The 14,580-nt window shown below is 40.4% G+C and overlaps 1 protein-coding gene across 1 annotated transcript in view; it reads right to left on the reverse strand.

Annotated features, from left to right (window-relative positions):
• Positions 1-1,788: 1,788 nt before the first annotated feature.
• The window catches only part of ZCCHC24 (zinc finger CCHC-type containing 24), a 120,661-nt gene continuing 107,869 nt past the window's right edge, over positions 1,789-14,580 (reverse strand). Inside the window, exon 4 of the mRNA XM_062579593.1 lies at positions 1,789-8,286. Within this exon, the coding sequence (XP_062435577.1) occupies positions 8,173-8,286 (114 nt within the window). The 3' untranslated portion in view covers positions 1,789-8,172. The remainder of the gene's footprint in view (positions 8,287-14,580) is intronic.

Below are 14,580 nucleotides of genomic sequence, written 5' to 3' on the forward strand. Positions count from 1 at the left end.
ATCATAAAGCGCGTGTTTCCGAGAGGCTGGCGTGCTCCGTTTCTCCGGCGCGGTTAGTTCCTCAGTCCCCAGGGGGGAGAGCAGGCGGTCAGCCCGCAGCGCTCGGGGGCCCTGAGCAAGGCTATGCGAGAACGGACGTGCTGGGGGTTCGACCGCCCGTCCCAGCCCGGGGCGTTCGGTGTCGCTCGAACGCCGGCGAGCGCACTGGAGTTGTCCAAGATGGGGCTGTTGATATGGTGCCTCTGCTTATACAGCTGGTGATGTTGGTGTACCGTTCAAATTGTCTTTCTATGAAGAATGACTGAAACAACTTTTTATTTCAAAGTCTAGATAATAGTGTGAAATCCCTAGTATTTCTCCCGAAGAAGGAATATTTTGGCTCTTCTGAGTGGGGTGTTGTGTTGTCTTCTGGTTTCATTCACATCAAATAGGAAGACAAAGCTCTGGGAGGGAAGAGTGGTGGAAATGCAGTGTGATCATTTTTGTCGATGCCATACTGTTTGCGTTATTTTTCATTTCATTCATTATTTTTATTTTCATTTAAATAAAAATGTTGTTTCTGTGAAGCATCATGGGAAGTGCAGTAATAGGGGAAATAGGACTTTGCAGCTTGCCTCAGCTTAGTGGTTTTTCTCTGGTCTCAGGAGAGTGCTAAATCTGGAAAGTGTTGGCATTTGGGTAGCTCCCAGTTCTTCTGGTGGAAAGATGTATTTCAGATCTGAACTTGGCTTTGTGGCGCTGTTTGCTCTGGGAACTCGTGGGGCTGAGTTGGGAGGATGGTCTTCATCATTTGATGAAATAGTCACATTTTTTTCCCCAGCACTTCAGAATTTCGTGATTCCTTGGCCAAAATTTCCCCCCACCCCGCTTGTGTGTGCAGACGCATGCACGCACACGAGCGCGCTCTCTCTGTCTCTCACTCTCCCACGCAGACTGCAGGAGAACAGCACTCGTATCTTCCTAGAAGTCAGTCTCACTGTATAGCACAGTTGTGGCACTATGACACAGAGCTCCAAAAGGCAAATAGGCATCGTGTTTGTAGGGAAGATCACAGGCCTAGGACCGTAAGCTGGTATGTCCGTTAAAAAAAATAGTAGATTTTTGTTTTTTAAAGAAGAGGTTGTCTGTTACAGGCAACATATTTAAAGTCTAAAGTTATTCAATGACCTCCTTATGTTTTAAGAACTTTCAGACACAGTGATATTAATAGAAATTAATAGAGATTAATAGAAAAATCACCTGTAATTGAGCTTTGACTGGGGATGTAAGAGTAGTATTGCTAGCAAGCAACAAACATAGTAGACGCTGTTCTTGCCAACTTCTAGTGTTGACAAAGGATGAATTAGACTTGATCTCAAAAATCATAGATGATGCAACTTAATGACTTTTTAAAATCATAGATGTTATTCTCCATTGTAGCTGCTGCTTTTTGGCAGTTGAGCTTTTGAGCTTTGCTCTGCAAGGATTAGGGCTAGAAATGAAAACAAAACAAAATAAAAAACCCCCGGGTGATACAACACTGTTAAAAAGTTGGCTCTATCAGCCTAAGCTGGTCGCCAGCAGACAAGCCTTTGGGTGAAAGCTCGGCCCCGGCCGGTGGCCCGCTTGGTGCCGATGACGGTCTGCGCCGCGCCGGTGGGGGCTGCGGTTGCACGGGGCCGGTTTGCACCGCGAGCGCCGCGCCGGGGCTGGCCTGCGAGTTGCTGCCAGGTCATGCTGGTGCCCCCAGCGCAGCCCCCAGCAAACCTCCGGAGGAAGGAACTCAAGAAAAGCATACAACTCTCGTGCTGTTTTTTGCAGTATTTTAATACAGCATTAAAATGCTATAATACTAGAGGAAAGCTGTATACTATCCAGCAAATAAGGCACATGTCGGAATGCCATTTTATGGACAATCCACAACAGAGGTTTCACAGCCTCCTTAGCAATGTAGTCACCAGGTAAGCACGTTGTCATCTCGATTGCTGCAGCAGAACTGGCACCTCTGAGGCCTTTGTCCATAGGTTTTGTTTGTTTGTTCTAGCTGTACAAGTTTATTAACAGTTACAGAAAATGAAATTATACAGGTCACCAACTGAAACTGCCAAGGTCAGTGGGTACAGCTAAACAAATGTAGTAATAATAGGTTAATTTTTTTAAAGCTGAAGAAATTCATAAGATACAGTGTTAGTTTTAGCACTAGTACACAATGCTGTGACTGCTGTACTAAATAACCTTTTAAAGGAAACAAGAATCCAGTACAGGGTTGGGCAGACCTCCCACTTTAGCATGGTAAAATATCAAACTAAAAACCCAATCCTTCATAAAATAATCAAACTACATGAAATGTAAAGTGTAAAAATGCGTCAAATACGTGCACATGCATATTCTATATTGCTATGAATTCTAAATTAAAATAAAAATAAATCCCTACAAGAAGCTACTTCAATCCTTCTCTGTTACATCCTTTGATTGACATTATTGCTGTAGCTGGAACTGTGTAGCTGAGCTCACAGTCTGAAGCGGTTGTGAAAGTCAGGTTGTCAAACAGCATCCCAACCGACTCTTCCCTTCTCGTCACGAAAAAGGACAAAAACGACCACCTGAAACTGAACACTTGTGCTTCAGAAATTCTGAAAGCTGAGTCTCTGCTGTGCTTTCAGCAACTTCCGCATCTCTCACGAGGTCATAAAGTGACAGTATACTGGTATTTGCTCCTCACTTGCTCTATGTCTAGTGATAGCTTTTTCTAGCAATCCTTCCCCAAATACACATAAATAAACCGTATAAACATTTTCATATAAGTCTAAGCACTTGAATAATATATTGGTTACTTAATACTGATATTTTCATCCAAGGATAACAAAAAACATATGGCTTAAAGAATTGCAAGGGTTTTTTTTGTCAGAATTATGTACCAACTTTCATATAATATTTTATGTAGACAATATTTCCTCCTTAATGTAGTTCTGTTGCATACTTTATACAGACAAAAGCATTGTAAAAAAAACCAAAACAAAACAAAAACCTAAAAACAAAAAAGTAAATTACTTCCATAAATATTTTCTTGAGGATACATCCTTAGTTTTGCAAAATACTTAAGAAAACTCTTACCTCTGTTAGTATCCTAGTTGAGAGGAAGGCCCTTTTGAAAGCTTCCAAGTTGTAAAAACTTTTCCCCCAATACCAAACAATACTTTTTTTAAAAAAGGCCCTCAAATATATACAAAAAAGTTACTGCAAAGAGTTTCCAGACAAGATAACAATTCAGTATTACAAGAAATATTTGTAACCATTCAAAAATTTTAACATCTAAAAAGGTTTCCAAAATACACACATAGTATTAAAAAAAAATTGAAAGGAACTCTATGTCAAGTATAACTCAAGATAAATACACATCTGCAAGTAAAACTGTAAAATACTTCATACAGGGGTAAACATTTATATCAATCATCTATATCTAGTAACTGCACACGATTGTCCCTTTGAAATACATCCTAGAAACACAAACCATCATCCCTATATCTAAGATCTCAATCAGCCCTCTGAGCACTCCAGCAATATAGCAACATTAATGGACAGCAGTGGTTTTGCAGATAGGAAACAGATACGTATTGAAGCCCAATCAGGAGTGGAGTGATATCTTAAAGAATGATTTTTGTACGGGGATAGTTCCACTACATTTTGAAACGTTGGCAGAGGCAAGTGGAAAATTTATGTCAATTCAGTTAAATCATCAACATGTGTTTTTTGAATTATTGCATGCTATTCAGTGGCTCGCTCTTTGGATGCATACTAGAAAAAAGATACTCTACGTGCCTGCAGGACATAGAGAACTAATCTATAAATGCTAACGTTTCCAAAAACTCTTAGCTTTTAATGTGTCAAGTAGTTTTACTTTTGGATTAATGGCTAGAACTTCACAAGTATGCAAACCCAGGTTTAATCTAAATTTTGTGTTATACAAAAAGGTAAAATATAGAGAATATTTCTCTAAGACATACATAACTTCACATTTTTAGTTTACAAACTAAGTCCCATATAATGGGGAACTTTAAAATACACTTATTTTTAGAAATAATATATACCCTTGTGTATTTCTCTGAAATTAAAAAGCAACCTTGAGACAAAAAAGTCTCAAACTTTGCTTGTGTGGCATCATTTTCTGTCTGTGGTAGCAGCACTAGAAACTGGCTAAAACAGGGCCATGCTTTAATCTACAGGATTTTTTCTTCATCACTATTAAATGAAGCAGTTGTAACAACTTCATTGGAGTTGCATCAAGTCAAAACAGCTAAAGACCTTCGCTACTTATTTCAGATCACTGATCCTTTTCTCCAGAACAGTGCCAGTGCCGAAGACAAATTCTGCATAAAATGTTCTGACTGATGGAAGAAACAAATGGGGATTTTTTCCAAAGAAGAAATAAAAATTAAAAAAAAATCTCCAATGGGAAAACAGTGTTGTGAGCTGGATGGATTTGTACGCAGACAACAAGAAGTGTCTCATGGGATCTAAAACTAAGTTTGTTAAGTATGCGCGGGGAGTCAAATTTGCCTCAGGTACCACTCTGAGAATACCAAGTTTAGGGAGACTTGTGTTGATTTAAAACTCTTCTCACCACTACCTGCTTTGCTTCTGATAAGACTGTTAAAAAAAAAAAAAAAAAAAAAAAAAAAAAACTAGGAACACTAGTTGACGATCTAAATGTAGAGCTGGTTACAGAGAAGATCAGAAGGTATCCATAAAATCAGAGAGGAAAAGCACTCATCCTCTTCCCATTCAAAATCTGAACTTTGGAGTAATCTTTTGTTGTTTTGGAAAAAATAGTTCATAGGTGAATTAACTTAGAAAACAAAAAGAGAGAAGCTTATGTTTTTCTAGTCAAAACCCAGGTTTGTGAAACCAAAAATCAGGAATTTCCACTCTGTGTCCTCAGCTAAAAGCCAACGATCACAGGCGGCCGCGTGCTGTTCATCCCGACTTGTTCTCCCCGCGCGCCGAGGGCGAGCGTGACGCGAGCCCCGGGGCTCCCTCCGCGCTCATTCCCGCTCGCGGGGCTGCGGCGCGTCCCCGCGGCCCGCCCGGCCCCGGAGGGGCTTCGGGGCCTCCGAGTGGGGCAGGAGAAGCGATGGCTTCTTGCTTTCCCGCGCGTTTTGTTCTTTATCCGCTTTTCCCCAATGTAAGTGTCCAGGAAAGTTTGTTTTCTTCCTCAGTATTCCAATATTCAGCTTAATGCTGAACATCACTTAAAAATTTCATCTGTCTACTGCCTAGGAAAATACCATGATATAAATATTGAACCTTCATAAGTATGCTTCTAAAAATTATTATTAACCTATACATGTTAATTGTGTTAAAGGTAACCAGGTATAGTTTTAGGAACCTTATTTTAAATTACAACCTAAAAATCCGTAAGTTAAAGGCATCACCATGCAGTGCTGAATGTGGATAAATGATTTTTAAGACGGTACTGTCATGAAAATAGCAATAATTGCATGTTATGGTGTCTTTTAGTTGGTCTTTGTTGTTTAAAATCTTGTGATATGTTGTATACTGATGTAGCTATACCAGGGGATGAGCTATTTTACTGATTTTTTTTTTCATTTAGTGGTTATCGAAAGTCTGAAACTATTTCAAAACAGAAAGAATGGTTGGTAGCAACATCTTAGTTTCAGAGGGAAAATAAATTTTTCTCCTGGTTTTTATCTAATAGGATTTCTTTATTTGTCCTTTGGCTGAATATGATGTGTCAAGGCGAGTTTTGTTCGTGTGCTACTAAGTGCTCAAGAAGAACAAAAAAATACATCTGGTTTAGTATGCAGCGCTCTTGTGTTCATTGCTTCAGTATGTCTCATGCTTGGAAAAAAAAGACTCAGATTAACACTAGAGCTCAAGCTTTGAAAATCCACTCCTAGATTTGCCTGTGTATTTTCTTACTCTTATTTGTATGGGCAGATTAAGTCTTTTTATTTAAAAAATCTGTCTCTAAGTTAAATTTTTGAGTCTGTGCAAAAGAATACATTCCCACTTGAAAACGCTAAAATCGCGTATTTTGAGAAAACTGAATCTGTTATTAGTGTTAAGTTTTTATATTAGGTTCATTTTAGCTGATGAAATTGCCTACTGGGCAAAATCAGTTTTAAAGTGATTACTGTAGTTAATATTTTAGCATTAGATAGCACTTTTCATCCAATGATGTCAAAGCATCTAAAGATATTAAGTAAGCCTCACAACACCCCTGTGAGGTAGGTATGCTAAAGTATTATTATCCCCATTTTGCAGTTGGGGAAACTGAGGCCCAAAAGGATTTTGTGACTTGCGCAAAATCAGTGAGCTAATGGAAAAATCTTGGACAGAAGCGACAAGTCCCAATGTTTATCCATTGCTCTCACCTGTTGGCTCTATCACTTGGGCTACCCATAAATAATGAAGTTTGTGAGATACGTACGCGACGTTCGCTGCCCCCGGAATAAACAGAAACAATTCTGCCCTGTTTATAGCAAAGCAGAGAAAGGGCAAAAGTTTCACCCTGGAGCAAATTTGGGAAGAGGCTCACATGTCATATGAGAATGCTCACTGTACGTTTTCAGTTTGCTGTACAAGAATTTGACTGTACATACTGGTAATATTCCAGCATAACTTGGCGTAAAACCCCTCTGGATTAGCATTATGGAATTAATCTTTAAAACAGATTTAATTTACATCAAGTTACTTAGGATTTAAAGTAATTCCACTAAATACCATTCATACAAATCAAGCTTTCTAAAGGAAACTTTGCAAAAATAGAAATTGCTGTTTCTTAAAAAATTATCCCTGTTAATTTTTTAAAAATAGTTTTTAAGTGAATAATGCAAATGAATTGCTTGTGTGTCCTTTTGCCAATGTATTCTTAAAGAGACATATAAACAAGATACTATCTCGAGGTACTTTCAGTTCATGATATTCCCCAATCCCTGATATTTCTTTGCAACAGGATGTCCCTGCACAAAGTTCTACCTGAAATGGGACAACTAAATACAATGCTTACATTTCTCCTAAGGTATATTGGTGTTTCAGGAAGACAGAAAAGAGGGAAGTTATGTAGATGGATGTTCTTCATGCCTCATAACACCCCTATGGCTAAAGAGTTTTACATTAATAATAAATTCCTACAGTAGAAAACAGGACATAAAAATATTTCCAGAAAGTGGCTTTAAAACTATTATAAATAGTAAGTCTGGCTAATCTTTCAATTAAGGGTTTGGAGGATAATTTTATGCTTTCTCATCCCCCATTATTCACAGTAAATTTAGTGTCCTTGTGGCCTAATGAATAGCACATAAACATAAAGGGACCATTTAGAGGAATTATATGACAAGAGAAGGATCTGTTAGTAGCGCAAGCAAGCCAATTCCATCTCCCCCAAAAAGCTTCTTGGAATCCTCCCTGGTGCTCTGTGTCCCGTTAAGGCATTCCCTTCCTACACAAACCTCACCCTCTAACAATTATTCACTTTTTTTTTTGACACATCCTGCAAAAATGATTTTGCCTAAGCCCCTGCCCAAGTTACATTAACAAAGAGAAAACATCCAAGAAAGCAGCAGCACAGAACTCTCAGACTTTCTAAATCTGGGAAAACAATAATGTTCCATCTTTTACGCTGTGGCTTGTTTAATCTTCCTCAGTCTTGTCATATAACAGGAATAGCGTTCTTGATGTGAGTGAGTACTTGCAATTAGTGTCCCCACAGTTATTTAACCTCTGCAAAAGCCATTTATAACATACACTCCTTGTGAATATAGCATCTTGCCTGATGAATAGCACTTGGTTTCACCTGGCCTTGATACAGGAACTGTGTAAACAATCAACAGAACTTGCAACAGTGGCTCTGTTGTGAACACTGTCAGTAACACTGTTTACGTGTGTGTGTGTGTGTACATATATATATATGCAAGTTATATATATATATATATATATATGTATGTATACAAATACACGATAGTCCTGTAAATACCTGTTGCATGTGTGTGCATGCACAGGAGAAATGTTACATTCTACTAATGGTAAGGCATATTATTAGGTTAAAGATAGGCAATATTGGCAATTATTTTAGCTTTTGTCGTGATTTCTTTTCTGGTGTGTTGCTGTTCGTTGTACGCTGCCAGAGGATCTTGAAGGATGATGGGGACGGGAAGAGGCCACTTCGAAGGTTTATTGCACGCGACGGCAGTAGTAGCCCAAAACTTTGCACTTCTCACACAGGTGCTGGGGATGTTCTTTGCTCTGATCTGAAACATCCAGGCCATCCGGCTTTTCCAGGGGTCTCTGCAGCGAAGGAAGGAAATAAGATTTGATCCAGGTTTTTCTCACAGGCTGTTAATCTATACTAGGCATGTTAAGCCTACTTTCATGCGTAACTGAGCTTTCTCCCAGTTATTCTAATGACACTGTACGTCTTTCCTGAACAGACCAAGTATTTTTTCCAGCTCCCCAGGCCAGCAGTAGGGTGTAGCCTCACAACCTTGAGTGTCATCCTTTCTCACAGAGGTCTTGTAAACTTTGTTGTAGGCAAATTACTGAAAGACTTAATTGGGAACTATATTTATGGATGTGGTGACATAGAAGCATTTATTCTCTTGGCTCGTGCAACTGAGCTGTCCCAAAGGCACTAGCGCCTAAAGCTTGGGAATCCCATTGCCCAGCAGTGCTGGGAGGGGTTAACAGTGTTAGGATTCAGTACTACTACAGCCAAGTTGTCTTGCCAATGCACAGATATTACATAAATAAGTGAGGTTTTCTCAATGCTCGACCCCATGCTTTCAAGAGTGGAATTTTTGAAGCAGAGCAGCTGCAGAGCTATTGACAAAAACGCATAGCCCTCCACCCTGAACTTGACTAATAAAGTGACTGTGTGTTTTTAATAACATTTGTGGAATCACAGGGTTGGAGGTATATTCAGCTGAGCAAGGGAGTGAAATGGCTTTGGCTTTAGTAGATCTTTTTTCTTTAATTTTCCGTGACAAGAAACAATTTCACGTTCGTTTTGAAAATACAATGCCTGTGCTGCATACTGAAGTAAGGTTATGTGTTTGGAAAGCACAGTAGGCAGAAAAGTGATAGAGATGTGGGGTAAAACAGCATAAAGAGCACAGCTAAAATAGTTTGGGAAAAACATAATTACTCAATTTTCTTGGAGTGTATCAGACAATTTTATTGCACAACAACTTGTCATTAAGACGGCAGTGCATAGAGACAGCAAATGTGGCGAAACCTGAAAACAAGCCATAAGCTTCTCACTATTAAGGATGAGAGGTTGTTAGGGGGGGAGCTCTTGCCTGCCTATTCAAAATATGATTCTAAGGATGGATAAACACAAATTACAAAATTATGGCTATTTATCTTTCCACTCCTTTCCTAAATTGTACAAGCTTGCGTTTAGGTGTAAAACCTTAAAGTCCATAAGATATGATTTCTAGACATCTATTTATTATATAGAGCCGGCAGAGCAAAAATAGAGCCATCTGAAATTTTTTTCTTTTTTTCTTTTTTTTTTTGGTAACATAATGTTGTATGTAACATTGCAAGATCATTCCACAATCCAGAGAAAGGAAGTGTTTCACAGCTCTCTGAATGATTAAAATGAGATAAAATATATTATTTTCCTATTATCCTAAATAAAGGACATCTGCAGCTTCTTGCTATGCTCAGTTATATTGGATGCTAAGTGCAATGCTTTTATTTACTACATTACACAGCTAGTAAAAAAAAAAAAAAAAAAAGTGGAAGTTATTCAGCAGTGATTGCCAGAACTTTGTTATTGATGCAAGATTGTTACCTATGACATATTGCCCAAGTTTTGGTTGTCCTGGGCCACATACTATACTTTGAGTTTAGCTTCATTTACAATTTAGTTGCAAATTGGATTTCCTGTGTCATGCAGAGGATGCTTGGACTTAGAGGTTAGGGGCCACTAATCTCCTCCATCCAACTCCTGCAAAGAAAAAGCCCTCACTGAATTGCTGGAAGTCAGGGATCAGAATGAGACAGCTGCAATTCCAAGCCTGCAGCCCAGCTCCTGGTGCCTCCTGTGCTTCTGCCACAACAGAGACAAGAGGAGTAAGTTTTACTTGGCCAGTAAAAAGACTGTACCTTTTCTACAGTCTATTCCATCTCTGTCTGCCCCCAAATTTTCTTCAAGAATTTGCATTACATAAATGCAGTAACAGATGATGCTCAATTTCAGGAGCCCCAAGAGTTAATTTCTGCTCCCCAATGGAGAATCTGTGAGAGCCTTGAAATGCTACACTTAAAACAGGCTATTCGTCTCAGCTCTGATTGCTTCTACATGCTAGTTGTGCTCTGATTAAAGAGAAAAAAATACAGCGGTTATCATGTTTATTGATATAAGCCAGATTTTTTTTTTTTTTTTTTTTTTTTTTTTAATACACAAGGCCTTGGGAATCATTTTTCCTGGAAATAGTGCAAAGGACATTGGGAATGCCTTGAAGCGCCAAGAGTTTTTGGACTGCTTTCAGAAACAATAGCTCTCCATGGTTTGCTTTCCCCCTGCGTTGATTGAGCTCAGCTTTTTGGCCTGTAAAGCATTTCGATTTCAGAAATGTTATTGTTACCAGCGTGTTACGACATAGAGGCTGGGGAGAGAGGGGTTACGAACACAGGAAACCAGGTTGCTAAGGGCCATCTGGAAGCAGCAAAGTAGAGGCTGGGCTACGGTTCTGGTGAGGCTCTAAGACTGCAGCTTCAAAACTCAGTGTGCTTACATAGTTTGTGTCCCCAAAAACACGCGTCGATCCAGCTTTTGCATAAAAACAAAGTTGCAGCTTATCTCCAGTTTCTGCTTGCTTTATGGATTTAGGGAGAGAAAACCCTGAAGAGCAGCTGTTCTGTTCCTACTGCTTTTTGCTGTTGCTATTCATGACAAAACCCTGCGGAGGGTTATAAAGCAGTAACCTTCTACCCGCGCACCCTGTCACAGCACCTAAAAAGGGCTGGGTGCTAGAGACCCGAAGAGCCGCGTGTCCGTCGAAGCCGGCCTTCCTCGGCACAGGCGGAAGGGCTCTCCTTGAGAGCTGCTCACCGGCTTTGGTGCGGTGGGAAGCAGAGAGGGAGGAGAAGGCGGCGGACGCGAGAGGGATACGGCAGGGTGGGGCTGTTGCACGCTGCGCTGGTTTTCAGGATTGTCTCATTTGTGCAAAGGATCTGAATAGCCCAGGAGACTGCAAAAGATTGCTTTTGACTTACTGCTCTTCGTTCTGTGCTGCTATCGAGAAGCCAAGCATGAAAATGCAGCCACCCATTTGGAAAGTGGGTGGATAAGGGTGTTCAGCTGAGGAAACATTGCTTTTCCTTAGAAACAGGTGAAACAACTTGTAAAACAAAAAAAAGTCCTGCTATTTTTTTCTGGGAAAGATATGTTTCTATTAAATGGAGAGTTAACATACAATCTCTCAATTCGCACTGTCATTTTCTTTCTTTTCTTTTCTTTCTTTTCTTTTTTTTTTTTTTTTTTTAGGGGGGGACAGGGAGGGCATGCAGTATTTGATAGTCAAATTTTCAGTAGAAACCTGGGGGACAGGCATTTTTAAATTCCTTGTTTATGTCTCTTTCTTTAATTTTCTCCTGGTAGTTGATGAGTGGAAATAATTCTTGTGCAGCTCTACCAGGGAAGCATTTTGTGGCAGTGTCTGAAGCCCCTGCCTGAGGGGTATAAAGCTGAAATAAATGTGTATTTAAATAGCACTTCCTATCCTGCAAATTAACTTTCATTTGTGAACTATTGCTGTCCTGGTTTACATTTATTGATTGAACCCTGCATTCCTCAAATAAGTTAAAACAAACAAACAAGCAAAACCCAGAACTCCCTTATGAAGTTTGGGCTTGTTAGAAAAACAGAATGTGTTTTAATTTGGAGATTTTGCTGCAAGTTTTGGACCCGCATAAGAGGTACTAGAGACCATGCAGGATGTGGGGAAGGGCCAGATAATTAAACATTAGAAGAGGTTCAGCTCATCTACATGTGCATTAAGCTTTCAGAAATGGGGCAAAACTGAATGTTCACAGGTTTTGGTGGAGGCTTGTAAGCTACTTTTCAGAAGGCAAATCAATTGCTGCTAAGAGCTGGTGTTAGAGAAAAGTTTGATAGGACATCTTTGTAGAAAAGAAGCAGAATAGAATGATATGCTGCTCATGTTTGTATTTAGAACTTCAAAATTTTGATTACTTTAAAATGGAACAATTTTATCAAACTATAGATAGATGAGGGGCCACATCAACGTTCAAATGCAAGAATATGCAACATAAGTAGCTTTCTGGGTGCATGGCCCCAAGTCTTAATGGAGCAAATAAGATAATTAAACTTAAATGGCAGATCAGATGCGTGAATGGCAATAGACTCCACAACTATAGAGGCCATCACAGACCAGGGTGATTTATGTTCCCACCGCTGGAGTGCTCCAGTATGGCAGGTTGGGGTTCCCCCGCCGGCTGCTGTGGAGCAGCAAGGAGTCAAGAGATCATATGCATAAGTGTAAACACAGTGTACTGGGCTAAGGTACAGGGTAATCAGAGCCTTCCCTTCCTCCACTGAGAGAAGAGAGGCTCCTGGGCAATTCAGCCCGTCTACCGGAATTATGATGGAATCACTCCATTGCCCGTGGAAATAATAGTTTGGATATCATGAAGAACATATTTACATACTAAATTATTTTCAGTCCAATGGAGTAAATTCCTGACAGCTGGAAGAAAACAGGGTCCAAGAGGACAAGTCAGTCACCAGATGGCTGGTTTTGCACCAGTGCAACAGCTGTCAACACAAACAGCACTGGAGTTGGCCACAAGGTCAAAGAAGAAGCCTTGACAAGAGGCCAGCCAGGAAGCAACCACAGGCACAGATGCTGCTGCTAGAGTGGGGCAGGGAAGAAAATGAAAACTCAAAGGTTAGCATCTGGGCTGTTACAGTGACAAGGACGCCAGTGAATAGCTATGAGGACTGGTTCCCTTCCTGGAGCAGTATAAAAAGGAGCATAAACAACTACAAAACCCAAATTGCTGGGAAGAATAGGAGATAAGGTTAAGTCCCATCTGAGACTTTTGTTTATCTTCAGAACAACTAAAGTGACTACCCAGAAAACTTCTTCTGGAATAGCCATAGAGCAACTTTCTTAGGGTAGTTCTTTGTACTTTACCAAGGCTTGAGCTCAACAGGCCTCTAACTTTTGCCCCGTGTCCTAGCCGTCCCGTGAATTCCTGTGAGTATTCCAGTGGAGAGACTTACTACTTCAGGAGATGCAAAAGAAGGAACACAGTGGCAAACATGGTCATGAAAATGAAAATGCACGTGGTGCTTCCTTGGAACAAAGGCCGGGTTTGTGGCAAGGCTACGCGTGTGTCACGGGGCTCTGCCGCAGCAAGTGCCACCTGATTCCCTACTCAAAGGAACTAGCCTGGCGAGCAGCAGCAGCCCTGCTAGTTAGGCTCTTGTATTACTCTCTGTAACATACATTCAAGCCTCCCTCTCTTAAACGCAGAGATTTACAGTTTTGTTTATAGCGCACTCAGAAGTACATACACAGCTGTAAAATTGCTGAGACTTCTCCTGTCCCAGAGAGATTAAAAGCTCATTCTCACAGAAAGGGTATGTGCAATAAGAGTGCAGGACTGCACAGAAACATCCCTCTTGGCGAACCGGCATTGGAACGTTTCCTCCAGTGAAATGAGTCTCGGGCCACCGAGAACAGGCTGTGGTGGAAGTGTGGCTGCTCTGATAGCTGGGGACCAACTAGGAAAAGGTATGCATAGGAAATGAGGATTTTAGCATCACTGCACAAGCCGCTCAAAGATCCAGCACACGTACTTGAATTGCTACCCCAGAGCTATCCAGAGGAGAGACCATCATCTTCAGCACTGTGATATTATTGCCTGAGCCAGTTAAGTGGAAGTACTCTGCGATGGCTCTGGCCATCCCTTTTGACATAAAGTGGATGAGCCCTACCAGACTGTGAAGAGTACATAGCCTGAGCAAAGCAGGGAAGATGAAATGGGAGGATGGAGAGGAGGACTGGAGAAATGGGCAACCTTGGGAACGTAGAATAAGCTGTGAATTCTTTGTAATGAATATTAAGCAATCCTGAACATAAGGGTTTTTTGTTGTTGTTGTTGTTGTTTGTTTGTTCTAATATGGACAAAAGCACAACCCTGGATATTCAGTTATGTAACAAAGCGTGATGGCCCATGTGGTTTTACTTTAGCTGTTGAATAGACTCTACAGAGGCAGATCTTTCTAGTGAGAAACTGGGAGTACTGAGGTACTCGCTTGGTATTGTTGGAGGAAGTGAAACCACTGCTTTTTTTTTTCTTTTTTTTTTCTTTTTCCTTATATCCATACTACTGCCTATGTATCCTGTACTGCTCAGGTTCAAGCTCAGAACAGGGATGTTGATCTGACCTGGGATGAGTCTTCTGTGTGTAGACAGATGACTGCACATAATGTGCCAGTTCTTTAATGTTGTGTACACTTTTGAGAATGGAGACTTTTACTATATGTCCTCACCAGGAAAATGTGAACCTGACTGTCCTAAGATGTTCTCTGAATTGTTTGCG

Source organism: Rhea pennata, chromosome 7, assembly GCF_028389875.1.
Source record: "Rhea pennata isolate bPtePen1 chromosome 7, bPtePen1.pri, whole genome shotgun sequence".
Lineage (NCBI taxonomy): Eukaryota > Metazoa > Chordata > Aves > Rheiformes > Rheidae > Rhea > Rhea pennata.